At 42.5% G+C, this 24,674-nt stretch overlaps 2 protein-coding genes across 8 annotated transcripts in view; one reads left to right on the forward strand and one right to left on the reverse strand.

Moving 5' to 3' along the window:
- Positions 1-3,507, reverse strand: 42sp43 (P43 5S RNA-binding protein). Of its 2 annotated transcripts, none has more exons than XM_086055377.1 (9): positions 3,282-3,507; positions 3,095-3,183; positions 2,450-2,546; positions 2,260-2,348; positions 1,656-1,729; positions 1,515-1,595; positions 1,211-1,440; positions 540-593; positions 1-446 (listed from the first exon to the last, which is right to left on the reverse strand). In XM_086055377.1, the coding sequence occupies exons 1-9, from the start codon at positions 3,420-3,422 to the stop codon at positions 189-191; spliced, it is 1,113 nt and encodes a 370-aa protein (XP_085911503.1). In that variant the 5' UTR covers positions 3,423-3,507; the 3' UTR covers positions 1-188. The 2 variants fall into 2 exon arrangements, with proteins under 2 accessions (XP_085911503.1, XP_085911502.1); XM_086055376.1 differs by having other exon boundaries at positions 3,095-3,195; positions 3,282-3,503.
- LOC147134447 (disintegrin and metalloproteinase domain-containing protein 11-like) overlaps positions 2,964-24,674 on the forward strand; it is a 22,310-nt gene continuing 599 nt past the window's right edge. The window contains exons 1-26 of one of the 6 annotated variants that reach the window (XM_086055370.1): positions 2,964-3,625; positions 5,939-5,962; positions 6,975-7,168; positions 9,961-10,037; positions 10,185-10,251; positions 11,892-11,974; positions 12,066-12,129; positions 12,540-12,600; positions 12,816-12,994; positions 13,341-13,412; positions 13,916-14,082; positions 14,162-14,246; positions 14,570-14,660; positions 14,986-15,037; positions 15,688-15,787; positions 16,398-16,469; positions 16,540-16,632; positions 16,702-16,782; positions 17,092-17,142; positions 17,224-17,287; positions 17,356-17,461; positions 18,378-18,497; positions 18,575-18,743; positions 18,812-18,923; positions 20,942-20,959; positions 21,030-24,412. In XM_086055370.1, the coding sequence (XP_085911496.1) occupies positions 7,115-7,168; positions 9,961-10,037; positions 10,185-10,251; positions 11,892-11,974; positions 12,066-12,129; positions 12,540-12,600; positions 12,816-12,994; positions 13,341-13,412; positions 13,916-14,082; positions 14,162-14,246; positions 14,570-14,660; positions 14,986-15,037; positions 15,688-15,787; positions 16,398-16,469; positions 16,540-16,632; positions 16,702-16,782; positions 17,092-17,142; positions 17,224-17,287; positions 17,356-17,461; positions 18,378-18,497; positions 18,575-18,743; positions 18,812-18,923; positions 20,942-20,959; positions 21,030-21,349 (2,358 nt within the window). In that variant the 5' untranslated portion in view covers positions 2,964-3,625; positions 5,939-5,962; positions 6,975-7,114 and the 3' untranslated portion in view covers positions 21,350-24,412. Of the gene's footprint in view, positions 3,626-3,654; positions 5,963-6,974; positions 7,169-9,960; positions 10,038-10,184; positions 10,252-11,891; positions 11,975-12,065; positions 12,130-12,539; positions 12,601-12,815; positions 12,995-13,340; positions 13,413-13,915; positions 14,083-14,161; positions 14,247-14,569; positions 14,661-14,985; positions 15,038-15,687; positions 15,788-16,397; positions 16,470-16,539; positions 16,633-16,701; positions 16,783-17,091; positions 17,143-17,223; positions 17,288-17,355; positions 17,462-18,377; positions 18,498-18,574; positions 18,744-18,811; positions 18,924-19,976; positions 20,398-20,864; positions 20,960-21,029; positions 24,413-24,674 lie in introns of those variants that run through there. The other 5 variants (XR_015090100.1, XR_015090101.1, XM_086055371.1 and 2 more) reach the window with 5 other exon arrangements.

Consider the following 24,674-nt stretch of genomic DNA (forward strand, 5'->3'; position numbering starts at 1 on the left):
TTTCAGGCAAAGATTCAACTCATTTTTATTGGGCCAACACCTTTTTCATACATTGCAAACAAGATGTTCCATTCTTAATGACAACTAATCATATTGAACCACAAATTAAAATACCAATGTACATCAGCTACATTTAACCAACAGCAACCAAAAACAGACCCAATTTCCAAAGGAAAGTTGGCTTCAACTTAGCCCTTCAGTGGCGCCACCTCACTGTGGATGGGCGGCGGCCTCTTGATGCTGAACAGTTCGCGCAGGTTGACCTCTGGGTCGACGTAATGCGGGATCTTGCGCTCGTTGAACAGGCCGGCCAGGTTCACTTCCACTTTGGGTCGGCGCGAGATGTGCATGCGCAGCGCAAACAGACGGTTGAGGTTGTCCTCCACCAGGGGGAGATGATTGCCGTCCAAGCGCTTCTGCCACGACTTCCTGGGACGGGGGCGATTCTGTCCGATGGCATTTTTGTAGTTAAGGCAAAAGTTAGGGGAACATTTTTTTTTTTAATGCATTTTATTTTAGTAACAGCACTCATTTCTTACCTTTTGCCTGACGACACCGGGATCATGTCGAAGCAGATGTCTAATCATGCTCTCCTGTGGAATGTCCAAGTTTAGTGCTCAGAAATTATATACAGCGTTCACTTTAACATCTCAGCCTTTGCCATACATACATTTAAAACTATTTGCCTAGAGATTTGCCATTACATGATTTTGAATACACTGTTTCAATACTGTAGTAGTTTTCCCCATGTAAACAATGTGATTGCAATTAGTTAATATTAAAAGCAAAAATTACTGTCTTTCCCTGGGAAAAAAAAATTCCTAAAAGTAACCATTGTGATTTAGAAAATTTCTTGTAATTTTTACCCTTTAAATTCTTTCCAATGGAAACATGCATTTACATTTGTGGTTTGGATAGGTTTAAATTCCTACAGTCATTGCTTTTCAATGGAAGCCTATTTCACTTTAAATCATCAAATCTAAAATCAAAACAAATGCAGTACATAAGCTACCCCAGTCCACAATCTAAAATACAATATTGATCATGAGGGCAAAATTGGGTAAATTAATTCATCCAACAAGCTGGCTAAAGTAAAAACGTACAATTTCTAGCACTTCTAAAGCAACATAAAAGCACAGCAGGGAAATTAAATAACTATTCATGTTTTCCGTCTCACAGTTATGGCTGGATAAGGTGTCATGTTCCATACCCGCATGGTGAAGGTGCGCGGGCAGTCTGGGAATGAGCACTTGTACTTGAGGAGCTCCAGGTGCACCTTGCGGATGTGGTGCTGCAGGTTGAAGGTGGTGGAGAAGTAGGCCTGGCAGTTTTCACGGGGGCACGCCAGCACCGGCTTGTGTGTGGCGTGGACCCGCTTGTGACGCCGCAGCGTGTTGGCCTGCTTGAAAACCTTTTTGCAGACTTGGCATGTAAATGTCGCTAAAAAAAACAAAACAAAACAAAAAAAAACATTGAAATTGATTTTTTTTTCTTTAAACACACTTTATACCTACATGGGTGTTTGACCATGTGCTTCTGAAGCAAGCTCCAAGTAGAGGCAACCACCTGACAGTTGGCATCCAGACAGCGGTAACCTGTAAAAAGAAGCCGCATCACACTTTTGCACGCATGAGGCTGCACATAAAGTTGACAACCTGCATGCTTCTTCTCGTGGGAATTTCGGGCCTTGCGGGAGTCAAACAGGGCACCGCATTCCTTCTTTGAACACCTGCGGGAGACAACAACAAGTAAGTGGAATTTTAAAACCAGTACAAATGTTTTGTTGCTTGTCATACTCCAGGCATTTTTGAGTGATTAAAATTCGCAATCATTTAATAAGACATCAGTTTTAATCTGGTTGAGGTGTGAGTAAGAATGAGGGGCCTGAAACGTAAAGACCACAAGAATGATTCCTGAATGCACCATTTTATGCCTCAAATTTGCTCCTTTGGCACTCCTTTTATATGCCTCAAATTTGCTCCTTTGGCACTCCTTTTACACCGCTTGTAAAAGCTGGTCCAATTTTTTTTCCCCAGGTTACTCCTGTGTCCGCAATGTTATGTGATGTGATGTGTTGTGTTAACTCATTCACTTCTCAAACCCTCTTTACCCTAACGTTTGAAAACATTTTGGGGAAAAAAATGTAAATAAGTTGCTGGGTTGAATGTCTGGACTGTGAAAATAAAATTGTCTTTGGAAGTGAATGAGTTAAAAGGCTGTTGTCTAATAAACAAGATTGTCTCAATGAGCAAAACGTACTTGAACTTGACAGCCAGGCCGTGTTCTTGCAGGTGCACCTTGAAGTGACATCTCTTCTTGAAAGTCTGGGAGCAGCCAGCCTGAGTGCACTGGAGGCAAAGAAAGTCGAGTGGCACGACGTGGCTATGGATTTCTTGGAAATATGCATACATTCTATTTTGGACCTTGGGCGCCATCTGGAGGAGATTACCTTGAAGTAATTGTCTTTTTCACCGTGGCCATAGCACATGTGCCTCTTCAGATTGTCTGCCTGGAAGAAAGTCTTGGTGCAAGTGTCAAACTCGCACCTGTGTGGTGAAGAGGTAGAAGACACAAACATATTTAATGCAGAGTAAAGTCAAATTTGTATAGCTATATCAGAAAAAAAAGTCTCAAAGGACTCCACAAACCCAACAGTATACTTATATTGACGTTTTGTAGCAATTTCCTTTTACAACTTAAAGACTGCCTATCACATTTTCATTAAAAAAATGCATTTTATGATTTTCAAACAATTAGGCACTCTTCTAATAGCAATAGTCGAAAAAATGTGCCAAATTGAATTAGATTTGCGGCATTGCCTCTCCAAACGACTGCATGCCTTCAGATGAGACAAATGGATCGCATAACTACAAATCCCAGGATGCACCTTGCGTTGTGACGCATGTTTCCCCCGCCCTTAAGGGTGCAATTAGCATTTATAGCTAGTTTAAAGAATTTTAAGCCGCAGCTTGCCATTTTCTGTAGTTCTCGTCAACCGACTTTGCTCACAGGGCAATTTGCTAAGGTTAACCCATCATGCCAGAGCTTTAACATCTTATTCATTGAAAATTATCATTAATGTAATGTGACTTACTTGAATTGCTTATCACCACCATGTTGCTTCATGTGGCGGCTGAGATGTGATTTCCGGGTGAATCGACCACGGCAGCCGCTCACAGTGCACTGCCACGGACGCTGAGTGTATTCATTCGTCATAAGGAACAAAAAAATCATCGTATTACATGATTTTTTTTGTTTGTTAAAAAAAGGTGTTTTCTTACAGCTCCGGTGTGAATCGCTTCATGCTGCTCTAGCTTTCTCAGCTTGGAGAAAATGGCGCCACATACTGCGTGAGGACACTTGAACTGCTCGTTTACCTGTGGACAACCAGCTGCAGGTTCAACCTCACACATTTCACTCATTTTTTTTAAGTCTTAGCTTTTTAGACTTCTGTCTCATAAATGAAACCAGCGTTCAACTTTCCGCCCATTCTTATAGCCTCTTAATTGCTTAAGTGGCTGCAGCATGCGATGTCTCTTGCTGTGACGTCATTGTGCTCATTTAGGATAAAGGCAGAAGCCAGTGAAACTACAGCAATTGCATTCAACTGAAGTCTAATAGTATGGTATGTACTTGTAAATGTTACTTTTTTACTTGATACTTATGACCAAAACGTCAAAATATTATTTTTAATTAAAATGAAACATTTTTATACATTTCACACACCGTTTCTTGAAAAAAGTATAAATATAATAGTCATAGAACATAATTTACTGTGTTTATGGTGGTGTCTTGAGATTTCGGGCTGCCAAGATTAGTCACAGATTTCATCCTGTTTATTTCAACCGCCTAAAGGCCATAAAAGGCCTAAATATCTAAATATGAGGGGGCTTTTTTTCTCTCTCTCACACAGTATTGTGTGTGGCTCAATCTTGTACTGCTGTAACACTTGAACTTTCCTCCTGGGGCAGCTACAGGATATTTTTTCCTTAATGTAGACTTATTGCTAGGTGTGATGTCACTCTTTGCACAGCAGAGAGTGCTGTGTATTTGCAGTTACTGTGAGGGAAAAGCAGTACTTACTCATATTCATTTTTCTGCCTATTAAATTAGACCTGGATGAATAATAAAAATATGATATTTAGCAAAAACACATCTGTAGCTGATTAAAATGCTTGTTTTTTTTGTGTGTGTGTTTATTTCTACTTCAGAATTTCAGAGATGTGACTACCTTACTGCTATGTCTAAGTCACTATCAGAACACACGACATACTGTATACTCAACACTACAAATCTAACTTCAGTTCATTCTTGATCAGATTATTCTCTTCAGGTGTACCCAATGAAGTGTTCAGTGCACCAGCCCCCTGCTACTCACCCCTCCAACCCTACCCTTCCCCCACCCGTGGCAACCATACTCTTATGTTCCTTGTGCTTATATTCTTGTCCCGAAAGGAGGCAAATGAAATATTCACAGTAGTGTGCCTACATTAACAGGAGGTCTGCTGGACAACTTACTGTAACTGCTTTGCAAGGTTTTCTTAATGCTTATAAGATGCATGCTTTTCTTAAAGCTATAAGGTATTGGATACTTAAATGTCCTCACTCCTCAGGCCACATGACAGTAAGAGCCAATATAATAATGCTCAGCTGTAATTGATACAGCATATATACATATATATATATATATATGGTGTTTTTTTGTATCAGTGTGATGCAGAATAAATGGTAATATATGGTCATGGATGACTATAAAATATCCCAGCAGACATGACATGCCGTGGATGTGGAGAGGTACCCACTTTGAAAAAGGCAACCAAAATATTAGAAGCAGGCCTCAGGACAGACACAATCAAGTAGAAATTAACTTACAAAAGTAAAATGCCATCATTGTCTTTCATGTGAATAACCAAAGTGTTACAGTATTGCAGCTGCTTTTTTTGGGCACATGTAATACATTTATGCCAGTTATATTGTGTACATACAGCACAATAATTGTTCTCCACAAACACGATATTAAACACATTTCTGTGTGGAACACAATTTTAATAGTTATTTGTTGGTAGGCGCACAATAGCTACCGGTGTTTAAATATATAGCCACAATGAAGTACAAATGAATTTCTGCAAGGTAGTTATGCTCATTTGTGCGATATATGATACTACCTGGTGCCCAAGGTAGTCACACCAGAAGGAGCAGCTCAGTGAATTGGGTTGAAGCAATAAAGATGTATTGTATTGTATTAAACCATGAAGCACAACATTTTTCATTCGCTACATTTTATTCAATTATATTGTTAAAAGTACAATTTATAGTGATGTTTTTTTTATTAAAGAACACATTAGAATTTTTTTTCTGGAACGGAGTTAATGGAATTTCCATTCATTTCATGGGGGGAAAAGATTTGAGCTACGAGTTTTTCCAGTTATGTGCAAATTACAGTCGAATTTCAAGGCACCACTGTGATAGCTAATTAGCCCCAAAGTGGGCGGATCCCACGGCTTCCCCACGTTCCCCGGCACGCCGCAGCCCCCCTTCCGCATACCGCAAGCACGCGTACGTACGCACGCGCACGGTGCGGAGCGATGCTTCCGTGGTGCTGCGCGTTTTCCTCTCGCTCGGCGGCTCTTTCTCGCTGATCGTCACCACCATCCATCCTCCGTATCGACCCCCGCCGCCATAAAAAGAGAAAAAAAACCCGATGATCCGATGTCATCTTTTTATCTAAATGTACGAGGAAGAGGAGGGGAGATGATGGTACCAGGCGGACCATAGCAGTTACCAACCTTTGGTCTTTTTCCATCCTTGTTTTATTTTATTTTACGTTTTTTCTTCTTCTGTCCGCTTCGGTGACGCTTTTGGGGGCCTGCATGCGGTGACCGGCGGGAATGTGTGACGACCATGCTGGTGGTGCGGTGCTTCTTGCTCTTTGCTGCAGTGGGCGCGCGGCTGGCGGTGGCAGGTAAGAGGAGACACGATGATTGGCAGGCGGATGGGAGGTGCACACTTGCCCAGTGCCACTCTTTGCACCCACTTGTAGTATAGCATCAACAATGTGCTTCGGTTATGTGGTGGCTATGCCTGGCGTGGCCTGGATGTGTTGTGTTTTGCTGCATAGACAGATTTCTACTGCAGCCCCCTCATGTGCAACCAACTCCTTGCTTTTAAGCCAATCGGGATGCACCGTGACAACTTGTGCAACACGACTGCAATGCCATTTAGCTCTTCAGAGATGCCACTATAAGCGGTACAGCAACACCCCTGAGCTGCATTAAGGACCACTTGTGAGCATAATGGGTGGATGGTTACCACAGTTGCCTTGCTGCCAAAAAGGTTCTATGTTTGAGCACTTATGTTGCGTGGGTTCTAGCCGAGTATAGTGCAGCTTCCTCCCACAGTGTAAATCATCTGTGTTAGGTCAATGGAAAACTAAATTATTCAAAATAATAAATAACGTCAATTAATTCAAAATTGCTTATCATGCTAGGAAACAAAAGGGTTTTTTAATTCACTACTTTTCAACAATACGTCGTAGAAAGTAGCTGTCGTAGACGGTTGTTGTTAGTGTCAGCAAAAAGATGTACCATGCCTCTAGTCATTAATGAAAACTTAAACATTGTAAAAAAAAAAGGTTTTTGTTTGATTCAGTTAAGACTAATCTGTCTATATGTTCAGTTATTTTAAAGACTCAAAATTGTCTTTGAAGATTCAAAGTTATTTGTGGCGTACACAACCACGTTCATTGAATACTCCTAACTGTCTTCCAAGTCTACACAAATGTGTAAGGAATCTTTTTTTTTTTTTTTCATGAAAACGCGTGCGCTAGGTTTGTTTCACATTCAGATGTACACATGAAATGCTCAATTGGTTTTCAGTTGCTTACCAAAAGATTTACTTTTACTCGTTTGATGACTTTTTGCATTGTTATAAACATGTATGTAAACTCAGAATTGTCTGTGCTGTTTGCCTTCCAGGTGCAAACAGGAGCCCAGGCCAGGATGGAGGCGCCTGGGATTGGTTGTCATGGTCCGGGCAGAGGACGGAGGCCAGCGACACCGCGGCCCAGGTGACCTATCCCAAACGTCTGGTGCAGAGGACTGAGTCGGAGCAGGAAATGGCTCATGGGCACCTGGACACCAGAGTGAAAAATAACACGGAACACACCTCGGTGAGTTCGAAACCAGGATGGAGGTAATGCAGTAGTGTTCGCCCACTCTCGCCTCCCTGACTAAAGCCACGGCCCTAATTGATGTGAAAGTGCACGTTCATAAATAAGGTGATCTTATCTACGGCTGTTACATTGCTAGCATGAGTTATTCAAACATTACAAGTTACTGGTTTGTTGTATTTTTTGCAATGTACAGCCAAAAGACTGCTCGGTGTCTCGCATGGCTGCAGTATGTGCCCACAAATGATTGACACGCTCCTCGGTCATGCCTTCATCTCGTGTTTTGTCTAGTTTTGCCACGGCATGACACGTTTTAAAATATCATTAACATGAAATTAGATATTCTACTGTCAGGCCATCTAAACATTGTCCAAACCAGTGATTCCCGATCTTTAATGAGCCAAAGCATGTGTCTTGAATCCGAAAAAATCTCAAGGTACACCATCAAACAAAAATGTCACATGAAGTGGATGCACATGTCAATTATATACCTTCTATAAATAGGTACAATATTCTATAGTCTATTATAATCTTCATTGTACATGTGCGCATCAACTACGTCACTCCTTTAGGTCCACCTTTGTGAACATCTTAGCAATGCCTGCAGTGTCTTGCGACAACTCTTCTAAATGTACTCAACAAATGTCTCTCTTCACGTTATACCTGACTACACACCTATTTCCATATATTGTACGTCTTCCTGTCTCCAATGTGTCTAGCTACAGTATGTCTATGCAAAATCGAGAGCGTATTTCATTTCTTGTCAGTGTCTCGGCTATGTCTTCAACTGTTTTTCTCCCAATATCTCCATATGTGCGGATAAAACAATGTACATTTGTTTTAGGATTCATAATCAGGCGCCTGATGTCTTCTATTCCGTCCGGTTACTGTAGCAGTTTAGATGATTTTTTCCTCCGAGGATATCTTAAAACACAGGCGTACTTTTGCTAGCATGCCTGTCTTGACACGTGTGGGCGTGACGGCATCAAGACGACAGCCTGTCAGTCTCCCTCTCGTTGCGTCCAACATCTCTCTGCAGCTACTCGACTGTGCTCAACTATGTTATGTGGCGTCTATTCAGCCTGCGCCTGTTCTTTTTTGACCCATTTATTCAGTGAGAATCCCCTGGAATGTCAATGCGGCTCGCCTCACTGCCTTCGCTCACGCCGCCTGACCTGCTTTGTGCGCGAGCTCGGTTGCACACAGGCTTCCTCTCCTGGCGTTTGCGTGTTTTCCGTGTGTGCCGGGCCTTTGTTTGCCGTCACATCGCATCATCCGGGGGGTTTGCCGGGGCTCCCAGTGGCTTCATTTATTCAGTGGTGTGTTGAAGTATGTCCCCATTAATTATGGAGAGGGTCGGTGCCAGCAGCGAGGCACAGGCCTTGTAGGAGCGATCTGATGATGCTTGATTGTCAGCTACTTCCTGTCACGTGACGGTGTGCCGCCGCATGTAAGATGATGTCATCCAGGTGTGGAAGCTTTGCAGGAGTTTGGATAAATCACTATTCTACGTGTCTGCGCCTGGTGCGGTTTTGTTTCCTAAAATATTTAGCAAGTGTGCTTCGGGGGTTGGGATACATTTTCAACATCTTCCTGTCACGTAACATTGGAGTGGAGTGGAATTGTAGAACTGTATTTACTCCATTATTCACTTAACTCCAGCCGCTTCATCCATCCATTTTCCATACTGCTTATGCCCATTAGGGCTGTGGGTGAGCTGATGTGGATCCAAGTTAACTTTGGACGGGAGGCGGGGTATACACCCGGTGCTTGTTGCATTTAGACAAAACAAGCTTTCACACTCACAATTTAGTCTTCAATTAACCTAACATGCAGGTTTTTGGAATGTGGGAGGGAGCCAAAGCCATATTTGGAAGTGCTTGCTAGCCTACTAGGAAATAACAGTGAGGCTTTTCCACTGGTTGGTCTATTGCTGTTAGCACTTTGAAATCACTCCGCCAGCCTCTCTTCTATCAGATGTGCCTTTGGACGTCAGCCGCTCTTGAATTTGAAACATTTTTGAGATGTGTTACTTACTGATTGTGTGAAATAGTCCAAGAGAGATGATGCCATGACACTCGCTTTGAAAACTCATTTACTGCTAAGGACTGTGAAAAGACAAATAAATATTTATTTGTCTTTTCACAGTCCAGCCATTCAATACCAGGAACTTATTTATATATTTTGCACATTTTTTCAAAATTTAAAGAGGGTCTGAAAATGTCTGGCAGCGAATGAGTTCAGAAAATAATCATAATTCTTCCAAATTATCTTATTAATTTCTTAGTTAGTATTCATTTATAACAAATTTCTCCAAATTCAACAAAAATGGAGACGTCTGCATTTGCGTTTGAACTCCTGAAATGTTACCAGTCAAAGTATGATCATTGTTTCCATAAATTCTTATGCGCTTTATGCATGTGGGTTGTGATCTATTTTATTGTAAAAGCCGAGTGAGTCACTGCAGCCTCCATCAAAGCTCCCCCTGGTGCTTTCGGATCCTCTCTGTTTAGTCTGCCCCTCATTTCTCTCTCTGCTGAGCCCTCTCAGCGCCTCTCCACCTCCACGCTCACCACGCTGGCCAGCATCCAGCGTGAGAACTTCCACCATCATCCATCATCGTAGTTTAAGTGGTGGGATGCTTTCAAAGCGCTATTGATTCTCTCACATTATTCACGGTGCTTCACAAGTACGGCTCACTTAAATAGAAATCTTTTGTGCTTTGACGTATCAGCACACTGTCTCGTCATTGATTGATTGATTTTTTTTTTTTTTAAATGTTTTTTGGACAGGCCGTCCACTTGGCGCAGAGCTGTTTCCAGGTGGAAGCCTTCGGACGTACTTTCACGCTGGACCTGGAACTAAACCAGTTAGTACTGCCTGCTCAGCTTGTTTGTACGGACATGTTGATGCTTTCATCGCTGCAGATGTTTCACATTAGCGTTCGTACGCACACACTTAGGCAAGCACACAGACACACACGGAGCGGAGCGCCTCATGTGTCCTATCTTTGCAGTCACCTGCTGTCTTCCGACTATGTGGAGCGCCATTTTACGCCGGACGGCCGACCCTTGCAGTCAATGGTAGGAACCTGAAATAGCAAATGTTGGCCACAGTTGGTGTTGTGTTGCTCAACAGTAGTCAGGAAGCGGGCTGGCCTGTTCTCTGGGTTCGGTCACGTGACGTTTTGCCTGTTGAGCCCGTGGGCTTTCTGACGTCAATTTCAGTCGACAGCAGGTGGCAATACAGGGCAATATGGATAAAAATAGGTGGATTTTTTTTTAGCTCAATTCATTTTCCACAAATGCAATGTTAATCGGAATACTTTGTTTCGACTATAGATCAAAAATACGAGCATCAGAAAATATGCCAGCTTTTCATTGGTCAGCCACAGGGTGCAGGAATGAAATCCGAGCCATCTAATTGGAGCGTTGGTCATTCCTTAAATCTACAATGCTATAATACATCTGTGCAGGTTTATCTCATGAAGTGTCTATTTTAGGCTCCACCAATCCAGACATTTGCTTTTAGGATATTTTTACATATTGCTGATGGTTTTAATTGTCACCATGTGTCCTATTTTTGGAAAGCGCTTCAGAAATAGTCTACCACGCAACCATTTTGTACTCTTGGATGTTACATTCGTGCTCATACGTATGCCTGAAAAGGAAAAAAGCACCTGCTTGGAGACATTGTCATCTTGTACAAATAACAGTAAAATGATGTCCACAGAGGATTTCATATATTTTCTACTAGCCAGAAGGCATGCTAATGTTGCGCCTCGCTGCCCAACAAGCCACCCGACCGCTCTGCCTCCGTGTCCTCCTGACCAATGGCGAGTCTGTCTCCATGGCAACCAGTTAGCGCCGCAGCGTCATTAAGTTCTTGGCAGCAGAGAGAATGAGGGACAAGAGTGGAGGGGGGGAGAAGAGGGAAAATGAGAGTAAAAAGTGTTCCCGTGTGCTGTGAGGAAGGATGGAGGGAGATGGAGTCCTGCACGGAGGCCAGATTGTGGCGCTGCTTGACGGAGGCATCACATGACAACGCGGGACGTGGGAGGCGTGATGCGCTTGGGGTCGTGCGTCACCGAATTGGGCCTTTCTTTTGGAATAGCACACCTCCTTACAAGGAGCACGACGACGGCTTCGTTCATCTCAGATTAAGTCCTCCAAAGTAATCTAAACTTGCATTGAAAGATCTTGTATGTTGCATTATTTACTTTCATGTCCAAAAATGTGTTCAAAACCTTTTGAACTTAAAAAAAATATGAAAAAAACAAAGTCCCTCAAAAAATTACTCAGAAAAAAAAATTATGATTTTTCTTTTTTATTTTATTTTTTTGGTGAATGCAATACGTTTCCGTTATTTTCCAATCAACCTAAAATATTAAATTCCTTTGGTGTTACTCTTGGTTGACACTTTTTGAACACAAGTAAGACAAATAGTGGCGGGCTGGTACTACTTCAAGTACCAAAAGACTTCCTGTGTTGATTTATTGAAGAGCTCCTTCCAGGAAGGCTCAACTTCCACCTCACTTGTCATTCAGAGATGAGTACGGGGCACAAGTAGGTCACAAACGTTTCCGCCGTGGGAGATTTTTTTTTTTTTTTTTTAACCTCGCAGCTCATCTATCACGACAAGATGTGAAGTTGCAGAATGTGTGGGTGGGTGTGGGTGTGTGGGATACAGGTTCCGTGAAACCTTCATGTTTGTGTGTCTGCAGGGAGGGGAGCACTGCTACTACCAGGGAAGGTTACGCGGTGTGCCAGAGTCCTGGGCAGCTCTCTCCACCTGCCACGGCCTGTGGTAAGCCCCCCCACCGTTCCCACTTTAACCTTTTATGCACTGTATAACATATTCATCTTGTGTATGGCCTATTTTATTTTTTAATTCAAAGTGGGATGTTCTCAGACGGCATCTTCTCTTACGGGATTGAGCCTGTTCACACTGACAGCAATGAGGTAAATAGTACATAGAAGTTGCATACAGCGTGGGCCAAAAGTAGAGCCAGTGGTGCCTTCAGACACGAACGACCTTTTCTCAAGCCTTCCTTTTTTTTCTTCAGACCCTTTATAATTTACATCCTTCCTTTGCTTAAAATGCTTTTCTGCCTGTCTTCCCACCCTTCGTCCAACCTTCAGTGCCTGTCCACAATACCACTTTAGAATCACTTTTTTTTTTTTTTATTATTCAAATAATTAGCAAATTTCCCGCCGACCGCCCGATAAGCGGTTCAGATAATGGATGTATGAATTTTTCATTTCGCCTTAAATAAATAAATACAAATAAATAAAAAGTGGCCAGCCCATGTAGATGCGTTTATATTTTGGGGGGCAAGTTTATGACATAACCTGATTGTATTGTGTCGTAGGAAAATGGCGCCCACCTGATCCATAGGATGTCAGATTTCAGGCTCTCTCCCCATTGCGCAGGTTGGCAAGATCTTGATTTAACAACATCCAAAATAACCCTTTATGTTGGCTTTCAACGTACTATTCCCTTTTTACGCCTACTTGTCACCATTGCTGAACATATAAAGCCCCCTTGGACTGTGATCCAGATTTTTTGCCGATAATGCAGATAAGGTGATAATTACTTTCCTAATGACTATGATAATGAACTGCAATGTTTGTGTGCATGTGCCAAGACTGCACAGAGGACAACGAGTGGGATGGCAGAGGAGCCGGCGTAGACCAAAAGGGGGCGCCGCGGCAGCAGCAGGAGCCGTCGGGGGCGCTAAGGCGATCCAAGAGGTTTGCTCGCAGACCCTCCGTGCAGACCGAGACCAAATATATCGAGTTGATGGTGGTCAACGACAATGACATGGTGAGCGTTCTCAACCTGCGGATGTGTCCGTCTGCTGTTTTTTTTTTTGACAGGGAGGGTTGATTTTAATGACATAATCATATACCATTATACCTATATGTGCCCTGCGATTGACTGGCAACCGGTCCAGGGTGTAACCTGCCTCTCGCCCAAAATCAGATGGATTAGGCTCCAGGCCACATGCCACCCCTAAGGACAATTGCTGTCGAAAATGGATAAATGGAATATAAATAACAAATGCATGCCATTCATTCCAAACTGGAGCACGGCATGTACATGCATGTGTATGTATAGTGTGCGCGTGAGTGACATTGCATCCATCTGTGCATGTTTTGCCTCCTCACAGATTGTACAGCTGCGACGCTCCGGCAGCCAAACGAAAAACTTTGCCAAAGCGGTGGTCAACATGGCGGACGCGGTATGTTGTTTGGATTAGCATCCTTGCATTCTACACACACACGCACATACATAGATTGACTAAGATTCCAAATAGGGGGTGCCAAATTGTGTTCCCTCACACTAACAGGTTGCACATGCTGTTTGCAACTGTACACTTGAAAAGCTGCTCTAAAATGATGCAATGAAATGGTCAGACACCGCGTTTGTGACTTTGAGATGTGATATTTAAAGGCACAAACTTAACCATCGGAATTCATCTCATATTTGATCAATCCAATCCAATTAATTTATTTATATAGCACATTTAAAAAACAATGCTGATCGATGCTGTTGATCAATCGCATTGTCCGTGCTAAATTAATCTATTTGTATCTACGGCTTCAAGAACCCACAAAATGAACCATGTGGCAATTTTGCCCGTTCGGCAGACACAGTTTAAAATCAAGTTTAGCGAATCCTTTGGTGTTCATAACCAAAGAGTGGTTTTTTTTGGGGGGGGGGGACTTTTTTTGGGTACTACAGATCTACAAGGAGCAGCTGAACACGAGGATCGTGCTGGTCGCCATGGAGACGTGGACCTCAAAGAACATGGTGCCGGTGGTGGAGGACCCTCTGACCACGCTGCAGAACTTTATGAAGTACAGGCGGGACAACATCCGCGAGCAAAGCGACGTTGTCCAACTGTTCTCGTGAGTAGATTTCACGTTGAATGTGATGCAAGCGCCGCCGTCGTCACGCTCTTACTGTGTTTCTCCCGTTCGCCTCTAGAGGACGCACGTTTCAGAGCGGCCGGAGCGGGACGGCATACACTGGAGGAGTGTGCTCGCCCACGAGGGGAGGGGGCATCAATGAGGTGAAGGAACTTTGTTTCTGTACAGCATGTTTGCAAGACTTTTTACATTGTGCTTGGTCCACGTTGATTAGGTTTGCATTATACTGCATCGTACAGTGTTTTTAATAATTCGGTGCATCGGAAGGTCTAAAGCTCAATAATAAACATATTGCCACGCTTTATTATCTTCATAAGGATTTTACGACACAGATGTTGTATTGGGTATCCTGCTGTTGTACCTAATCAAGAAGCCAGTTGGTGTGTACAGCCTGTGGAAGCCCATTAGCGCCTTTGTGTTGAATAATAAAAAATTTAAAAAAAGGTGATATTCTTTGTTGTTTCAGTTTGGGAATGTCGGCACCATGGCCATCACTTTGTGCCAGAGCCTGGGCCAGAACATCGGGATGAAATGGAACAATGCACGTAACTCTGCAGGTATGATGTGATGTCAGGGGAGCTGAGAGAGTCAAATACAGGAGTCTTTTTTTTTTTTTTTCTTTTTTTTGAAGGAACATCCCTGCACCAGCACTTTTGTAATTTGACTTGGGTTGCTTTATCAGCTGCATTTGGAACATTGCTACCACTGAACAATGAGTTTTTTGATTAATGTTAAAAGGCCATTTGCGTCATTAGTCAATGACCCCACTCGAGCTGAGTGAGTCCGAACTCCTTGTCCTGCCGGAACGCTTCTCCGAAATGCTGACCTCCATGTGTTTTCATCATAAAATCCTGAACTCCTCTTGCTTTTTTTGCTCCACAGGAGACTGCAGGTGTCCTGACACCTGGCTGGGCTGTATTATGGAGGACACTGGGTAGGATGTCAAGAATGAAACAGTTTTTGCCGCATTTTGTGCTTCAGTTCAATGGACATTGTGCTACTTTTTCTGGTGTGTGTGCCCTGCCACCTGGGGGCAGTATACAGTATATAGACATCAACACACATGAATTCTCTGCAATAATCGTAGTTATTCTATGCAGAGGATAAAGAATATATGCCAATGCTATCCCATCTTCGGTGCTTGAATAACAAGTCGGCCATTGGGTTTGGAACCAGTCATTTGGGGTCAATTCTTGAGCCAATGGTATCCTTTTTTTTTTTTTGCCTTTTCCGTAAATTAGTTTCTTCATACTTCTGATTGGCAAAAATGCCCGTACTGTGTACAGCGCCACCTCTTTCCACCTTTAAATGCATGAGCAAAAGAACCATTAGTCAAGCAGGTTGTACAGAGCAGGAAATTTCACTTTGTGAATCAAAACGGGAGTTTGTCGCATTGCACCAGATGGCACAATACACAGATTGATGAATTTGAGTAACATTGGTACTACAGATGGTTCCTTTTTTGTCACATTGTAACATAACGCCGTTAACACCCACCACAGTGGCACCATTTTATCTTTGCACTGTTTTCGTTTAACAATGCTCTTGATGTTTGTATTTTTTTGTGTGTGCTTTCTAACGTAGATACTATCTGCCAAGAAAGTTCTCTCGCTGCAGCGTGGACGAGTACATCCAGTTCTTGCTCCAGGGAGGTGGCAGCTGCCTCTTCAATAAGCCCAACAAGGTGACAGGGCTGACCTACCTACTTAGCTACCTACCTACCTACCTACCTATCCATCCTTCTATCATTCTATCCATCCATCCATCCATCCATCCATCCATCCATCCATCCATCCGAACCACACAATTTTGCCTTCTGCTAGCTTAATGCTAACTCACATTGCAAAACGGCATAAATGGGCTGACAAATAGCATTATATCCCCTAAGCAGGGGCTATTGGAACACAAATATAAATATACAATATAACAATACTCACAGGCATATTTTCTTTGTCCACTGTGACTTACGGCTAATATTACTGCAGTTTACTAAGTCACAGTAGTTGTGAAAGTCTTCTTTGTTTGTGTCTTCATGACATGTTATCTACTGCCTCCCGGTGGCCAAAGTGTAATATTATAGAGTGCTGTTTTCCTTGTTGTTCTAGTCCATTGATTTGAAGTGTCCTTCTGAGTTTCTATTCTCATAACACATCAGTGAGATATCTATGGATTACTAATCTAACTTTACTCATCTCCTTCATTGTCTTGGTTAACTTTTTAGAAAGTTTGTGCCAAATGAGCTGTAATAATAGCTGTCTATTGCTTCAAAATACATCTGTTTGTGCATCTCTCAGCTGTTGGACCCTCCAGAATGCGGCAATGGCTTTGTCGAAACCGGCGAAGAGTGTGATTGTGGATCTCAGGTGGTGAGTATAAATCTCCAAATGCGACGCTATTCCAAGACAGTCATGCTACATTGTGTGTGCGTGGCTGCAGGAGTGCGCCCGAAGCGGAGGAGCCTGCTGTAAAAAATGCACACTCACCCACGACGCCATGTGCAGCAATGGACTGTGCTGCAGTGGCTGTAAGGTGTGTGTGTACGACAGATAATAATTGGAAGCGTCTACGAACAATCGTTAAGCTGTTTTGTCGTTTCAGTATGAGCTGAGAGGTGTGGTGTGCCGAGAGGCCGTCAACGACTGTGACATCCCCGAGACTTGTACTGGAGACTCCAGTCAGGTAGTTTTAATATATATTTTACTGAGAACGTCACATTATTCTTGCTTTTGATTTAGCACACCCCACAGCAAAGAATAATAGTTAATTTAAGAAAAGGACATCCGAGAGTCTGGCCTTTGCTGAATTTGATTGGAATGAGGTCGAAGTCAATGACCCCACGAGGGGAATGTTCAACTTTGGCCTGATCTTCGGTTTCTGTGTTGACCCCTTTAAAAATACCACTTTTTAAATTTGCTTCATTGTTCCAATACTTTTGGAGTGTGTATGGTTTGTTTTGTGAGTAACAGTGCTTGTGCGTCCCTCCTGCAGTGTCCTCACAACGTCCACAAGCTGGATGGCTACACGTGTGAAACTAATCAGGTAGGTGAAGCGCTTTGGTGCAAATCCACTTCCACTCCACTTGTTTTTCTGTGTGCTGTACGCTTCATTTGGTGTCTTCAGGGTCGCTGTTATAGCGGACGATGTCGCACTCGTGACGGACAGTGTAGGGGGCTCTGGGGTTTCAGTAAGTACTTGCCAGTGCGTGTGCGCGTGTGTGACTAACTTGCACTGATTTACCTTTTATCTGTCAAGACTCAGCAGACAGGTTTTGTTACGAGAAGCTCAACGCAGAGGGGACGGACAAAGGGAACTGCGGTCCAGGTCCCGGTGGCCAAGGCTGGCTTCAGTGTAACAAGCCGTGAGTGATGGCCATTACCATTATACTTTGTAGACAATCTCTATTACAGATTACAAAAAAAACATGAAGTAAAACAGTGGGGCCTTGACATACAAGTGACCCGACTTATGAGTTATTCACAATACAAGCAGTTGTTCAACCAATTATTTCTTGCTTTGACTTGCGCACGCAGACTTGATATATGAACACTTAATGGTGGCTGTGAACTCAACTCACCACACTTCACAACAAGCAGCAGTTTGTAGTGTACAATTCATTTAAAAAATGCTTCAAGCCATTTAATGCCACTCCCCGTTGATGTTTTCTGTCAAACTATACATGAAACAATTACACCTTGTGTGTTCAAAACAACCAAATAACTGCCTTGCTTAATGCTAACACTAATTAGCATTTATGTTGCGTTGTTTTAATTAAGCGACGGATTGAACGGTTCAGCAACAACATGTATGCAGACAGTATATTTAAACATTATTCACAGTTATATTCTCTGCGTGGAATGGTGGCCAATAAAAGTTAAGGTGTCGTTACGAAGCCCGCTGATGTTGCAGGACACAATGCAATGTGATTGACTGCGACAAAGTGGCAAGGACTGCCTAGAAGCTCAGTGGGAGTATAGCCATCTGTCAACTTGTCTTATACTGCTACCTAGTGGCCAAGGTGGGCACACCAGAAGGCAGAATTTAATTCTAGCTGTGTGACAAAAACTGTTTAATTCCAATGAATTATATCATTACTGTATGTTTTTATAAAGTGCAATATTATGCAATGTTATTTTCTGTCATTAAAAGCAGCAAACAGGTGAGTTTTCAGCCAATAATAGCAAGTCTATGTTTAAAAAAAATCTGCTATTTGATGAATTAGGGAATGCTGTTCTCCCACTCTTATGACATGTGCACTACATTTTTGGCATGTTTAGGGACGTTTTGTGCGGCTTCCTGTTCTGCGCCAACATCAGCACAAAGCCAAAATTTGGGGATCTTCAAGGCGAAGTGACCAGCTTCACTCTCTACCACCAGAACAAGTACCTGGACTGTCGGTGAGTTTCGCTCGAGAGGGTTGTGATGGGGCAAGCGCGGACGAGTACGGGAGACGTGTGCCGGGCGCTTTTTTCAGGGGCGGCCACGCTCTCCTTGAGGACGGCTCGGACCTGGGCTACGTGGAGGATGGCACTCCCTGCGGGCCCAACATGATGTGCTTGGAGCGACGCTGCCTCCCGGTGGCGGCCTTCAACCTCAGCAGCTGCGCGGGGTCCAACTTTGGCCGAATCTGCTCCGACCACGGGGTACAACAACACTGAGCAGACAGAAGTAGTCGATACGGATGATGATCTACCATCAACTGTTTTTCTAGACGTGCAGCAACGAGGTGAAGTGCATCTGCGACAGAGACTACACCGGCAAGGACTGCAGCGTCTTTGATCCCATTCCCGAGCCCACAGTCCCGACGGGCCCGGAAAAGAAAGGTGAACAGCATCTCTGTGTGGTTTCCTCCTTTGCTCTGTCCTTCTTTCTTGTCACCAGACCTCTCATCAACATTAACAGTTGTTAGATTACTCTGGTGTCCAAATTTGTAATTGCAGTCTTAAACCAATTGTAATTCCTTAGCTTAGCCCATTACATTTAATCAACAATTGTACCATCACTTCTTCACCTAACGGTGGCGCACGCCATCCGACACAGTGTTTGTAAACAGCAGTGGTCTTACGGTTGACTACGCTGACTTGAACGTAAGGGAAGTCAACTCAATCATTTTCTTGAAAATATATTCTGTGTCCCCACTAATCCAAACACAGTATTCTGATTACAACTCTTTCTTGATAGTCTTTTGAACATGCTATTTTTGGTACAGTATATGGTTGTTGTTTTTTTGTCAAGCCCGTATCTATTGAATCCAGGCATAAGAAGTGAAAAAAAGAAACTTTAAATCAGTGTCCTGTTTTTGAATAAAGGGCTGACATTTTTTTTAAACCCAATTAATCATAAATAATAATTGACAGAATATAGGATTATTAAAATCAGTTCTTTGCAAACCGAATTTGATAAAATGTCGCGTATTCAACAGAACGTATATTGAACAGGCCACCACATTGGGTACACTTTTACTCTGTGTGCTTTCACACGGTGACACAGCATCGCGCAATCAGATTAGACAGTGCCAATGTCTGGCGTGACGAAAAATTCATCTTTGACAGTGACAACTGATTTCAACGCAACAGGGTGTGAGAGATGCATATCCTGGCATTGTGCAATTCCCTTTCTTCCTACACACTAATACTACCACTAAAGGTGGTGCTAGACTTTAAAGTGTCCTATAGCTCTGGTTGGTCTTAACATCTCCTTTTGTCCCTCCGCCCCCCTCACCACACATTCCATCTTTTCATTCTCTTTTTTTTCCTCCCTATCTCTCTCCGGTTGATGTGTTGACGCTGTGTGTGTGTTTTTTTTTTGTTTTTTTTAAATTTTATCTGGTGGTGTTGTGTTTCCTCCTCCTTCCCCCCTCACCTCCCTCTGCGCAGGTCCCAGTGGCACCAATATCATAATAGGCTCCATCGCAGGTGCTATTCTCCTGGCAGCTATAGTCCTAGGGGGGACAGGATGGGGATTTAAGTAAGAGTTCTGGCATGTGTTTGTCCTTGCCGTCTGCTTCCACGCTGCTCAACAAGCTTGCCAGGGCTCATTCAGGGGATGAGTGTAGGCATTGCCCAGCACCTAAACGCACATCCTCAAAGGGTTTAGGATTATTCTAGCCTGCCAGGGACCACCGCAGCTCTTCCCCTCCGCTTAGGCCTGGTGCTCTCCTGACCTGTGCATGCTTCTCGCTTCTTGTCTCCGTTGACACTCTGGCCTAAAAGGACCGCCTCCCTTGAACATTTACAGCAGCCCGATTGGCATAAAAGAATGGGAAACACAATTGAAGGAATCCTTTTAGGGTCAGAGGTAAGTGTGTGCAGTCTGTGCATGTATGCATGAGCCGTCCGGCAGGGTGAGAGGTTTTAAGGGTCTACTTGCTGCCCATGCATGTCATGTCATGATTGGTCAAGGCAGTGGAACCTCTAAAGTCAAGATTTCCCCTTGCACTAATTGTATAGATACTGCCATAGCATAAATGTGTGATATTTATTCATTACCAGACAGGCAACACCATAACACCTTCTGTTTCTTTACTTCCATGCTAGATTAATATTAAATCTATTTTAATTTCTCTCAAATGCTGCTCTTATATTAGTATATTAGTATAGTATATAGTATATATTATTTTTCTTTTACTTTAGAGGTTCTACTGTAATAATCTATTAATGCGATGTAATGGTAGATGAGTATTATAACTGTGCTGTGCAAGTAAGAGTATTGTTGCCTCGTTCTCCAGCATGGAGGTGACCTGTCACTTTGTATTCTGCCTGCAGGAATGCACACGTTTACACGAGTCATTGTCATTTATGCATTTTCTCTTTTCTCCTCGTCAAACGCTTTGTGGATGCAGAAACATTCGTAGAGGAAGGTACGACTTGTCCCTTATGTTTTGTCCTATTTCTTTAATGAGAATGATAATGATTCCATGTGTCTTTAAGGTCTGGTGGAGGATAAGATGTTCATCAACAGTCTGTATCCGGCCCACTTCCCATCTTCTTCTTCCTCTTCTTCTGCTTCTTCTTCTACTTCTTCTTCTTCTTGGTCGCACGGTGTCCCTGTCCACGTTGGATGGGAAAAAAGGGAACAACAACAACAAAATGTCTTCCACTCTTGTTCCCGTATCTCCAATACTTCTTTCATTATCACCTCTGTTCTCTTTACTGTGCGGGACACACTGAGGTCTTCCTCCAATGTCAGGACGGAGAGCAAATCAGCCAAGACTTCTGCACTGCCTGCCTGGACCACAGATTTCTTTTAATGACAATTTTACTAGTTTGATGTGTAAAATAAGCTAAAGATGCTGAAGAGGTTCATTCCGTGCCACAGCCTCAAGAGCTCATGCACATTTCCTCCACTTTAAGACTCTGGATTGGATCATTTCTGGACTGGATCCAGACTTGATTGGGTCCATAACTGGACCGGACTACATTTGAAATGGATTTGGACTGGATCTCGACTGGTTCGGGACTGCGTCTGGATGGATTGATGTCTAGATGAATTGATCTTACAATGGAATGGACCTAAACCGGATCCCAATCAGATCTTGACTCAGTCTGGATTTTCTGGACCTGTACTTGATTTCGACTGAGTATGTCCTGTATCTGGACTAGACCTAGACTGTACAAGGAACAGATCTGTACTTGGTCATGACCAGATCTAAACTGGATTGAGACTTCAGATGGATGGAGCAGAACTGGGTCTGGGCTGATATGGGCCAGATCAGTATCTGGATCGGACATGGAACAAATCTGTACTAGACCTGGACGGGAAATAGACTGGACCGGGCATAGTCCTGCTCTGGAATGAATCTGGACCAGATTTGGACTAAACCTAGATTGTACAACCAACAGACCTGAGAGTGGGATTAGGTATGGACTGAACCTGAATCTGGACCGGTACTAGACTTGTATTTGACTGGGACCATGCTGGACCAATTTGGACTGGATTATGATTGGATTTGGACTGGAGCTCAACACTACCAACTCTGGACTGGACCTGAATGATTCTGAACTAGTTTTGAACTGGGCATGGGCCGGTATCACAATATGTCAGTTTTTTTAATATTTGGGATCACTTATCATGATAACTGAGCAAAAATATCAAGGTTTCACGGTATGACGGTAATTAAATTCACGCTCTAAAATGTATTATTTTTATTACTTTGAAATGTCTGGCCTAAAAGAAAAAAACGTGGTATACCTTGAAATCAAAAATCGTCCCAAACCTAGTTTTAACCAAATCCGGATTAGATCCAGATTTACTCCGCAACAGAGCTATATCTGGATTTGATCTGGACAGGATCTGGAGCGTATCTGGAACGTATGTGCAGCCTTGTCATCAAAGTGAAAAATACAAGCATGTTTTCCAAAGAAGAACTTGAGGAGGGACCAACTATTTTTATTCCGACTGCCAACCAAGTGGACCCATTTCAGGAAGACTGAAGGATTGTGGGATCTTTTTTTTAATATTTGGGATCACTTGATAGGACCAGCGCTTATCCTGTTGTCAATGCCAGACTGTACATTTCACTAACTCTTGTCTGCGCACACCACCTTTTTACTCTTTGGACATTTTAACCGAGCACTTGTGTTTTTTGTTTTTTTTAAACAGAAGAAGAATGTGTGCACGTCACAACGGAGTCCTTCAACTTTTCAATGAAATAACGACATGAAGAAGAATGTCATCTAACAGGACATCAGGGGATTTCCCTTTGTTTGCGTTCATGGACGATGAATTGAATCCATTTTGCTTCGTTAGTATATAGCTGCCATCTTCACTTTAACAGGGTCATTATGTCTGATGTAGGGGAAAAGCTCTTCTCCCTGATAGGAACTTGTTATTGTGACAAATTAGGAGGATTTCATTCAAAAAGTATTTCACTTAATTTACTTTAGGGTTACATAAACCACAGCTTTTTTTTTTTTTTTTTTTACACATTGGTTTGAAACCAAATGTTTAATCCAAGAGTGGAGTTTCTTTTAGATACAGCTTTCATATTCAAATTTTATTTTTATTTTATGTATTATTTTGCTATAGTAAACACATTTCCAAAAAAAGGGGGCTAGCTTTCCCAGTTACTATCAAACTAAACATGAAACGAAGAATTCCACCTTCTTTAAAACACCCAAACAATTGCTTAAAGTAAGGTGCGCCGCTATCTTAACGCTAATGCTATTTAGCATACATGTTTTGGTGCTTTAACACTATAAGCAATGGCTTGAACACATTTGTGTTCAGCAACAACATGTAGGCAGACAGTATAACAGTACAGTGTAGTCACATACTCTATCCTCTACGGAGAACTAATATTAGTGCCGTACTGATGAGCTCAAAGAGGAGTTGAGATGCCATTATGAATCACAATTGAGATCTGCAAAGAGGCAAGGACTGTCTAGAAATAGTGGGATTTATAATAACGCCTCAATGTACAGTATAGCCGTCTGTCTTATACTGCCCCGAGGTGGCTAAGGCGGGCGCACCAAAAGGAGCAGCATTTACAGTGATTGATGCAGTGTTACAAAAAATCGTTTCATTCTTCTTAATTCTATTTTGTCATTACTGTACTTCAAATACACATTACAACAATTTTAGTTTTTTGGGGTGGCGATCACAGGCACCACTGGTTTTCGAAATATTTAAACAGTGTCCACTGCCAAGTGTAAAAAGACGTTAACCACTGTTAATATGTAGACAAGAAAAGATAAAGAAAAAGCCAAATCCTTTGATGTCGGCTGAACAGAGAGATGCCAAGGTCTCGCATGGTGTCATGCGTATGACTCCCCCGCCCCACTCCTCAGTTTGGAGCCTACAAAAGCATTGCACCTTTTTGTGTGATTTCCTACTAAATTCTCACAAGAATGTCGCCATTTTGTGTCCCTGAGTGTATCACTTCCTGCAGTGACGACGTCACAAAAATAAGTTATGTAAATACGTGCAAGCTATGCTAAATGTTAAGATGCACTGTATGATTGAAGGGGAATAATTTCAATGGCAATTTTATTTATTTATTGACATTGTTGAGCCTGCTGTCATGGCCACCTGTGTGCCGCCATGACTGAGTGTGCATGAGCTTGCACTTTTTTGGGTGGGTTTTGAGCTTTTCACTGTGTGGGATGCACTCGTGTGACACATATTAGAAATCCAGAGAGCGTGTGTAATGTAATGTGCAGAGCTGCTATCAATCATTTGAAAAGAGAAAAAAAAAAGACCATATTTTTAGACACTTTTTGAATTTCGACAAAATAATAAAATAAGAAAGGGAAACAAAGCCTTGCGGATAGAGACAAGTGAAGGGGAAAAGAAATAAAAGAAATTCAACTTATTCTCTCCTTGCTTCTTGTCTTGCTGTTGTGGGATGTTGGAGATTGTATCAATCAACAATATACAAATATTGTTAGTGTTAAAACTGCTTACATTTTCCCTTCTTGGTGACACATATTTTGCTAATATACAATTAGATCAACTAAATATATAAAATGTTATGTATTTTGGCTTGACATCAATTTTTGAATTGCAAAAAATTGCAGCAAGATAATACTCTAAAATGTGGAAAATATATGTATATATATATATATATATATATA

The sequence above is a fragment of the Filicampus tigris genome, chromosome 16 (genome assembly GCF_054856515.1).
Source record: "Filicampus tigris isolate MCC_2025a chromosome 16, RoL_Ftig_1.0, whole genome shotgun sequence".
Lineage (NCBI taxonomy): Eukaryota > Metazoa > Chordata > Actinopteri > Syngnathiformes > Syngnathidae > Filicampus > Filicampus tigris.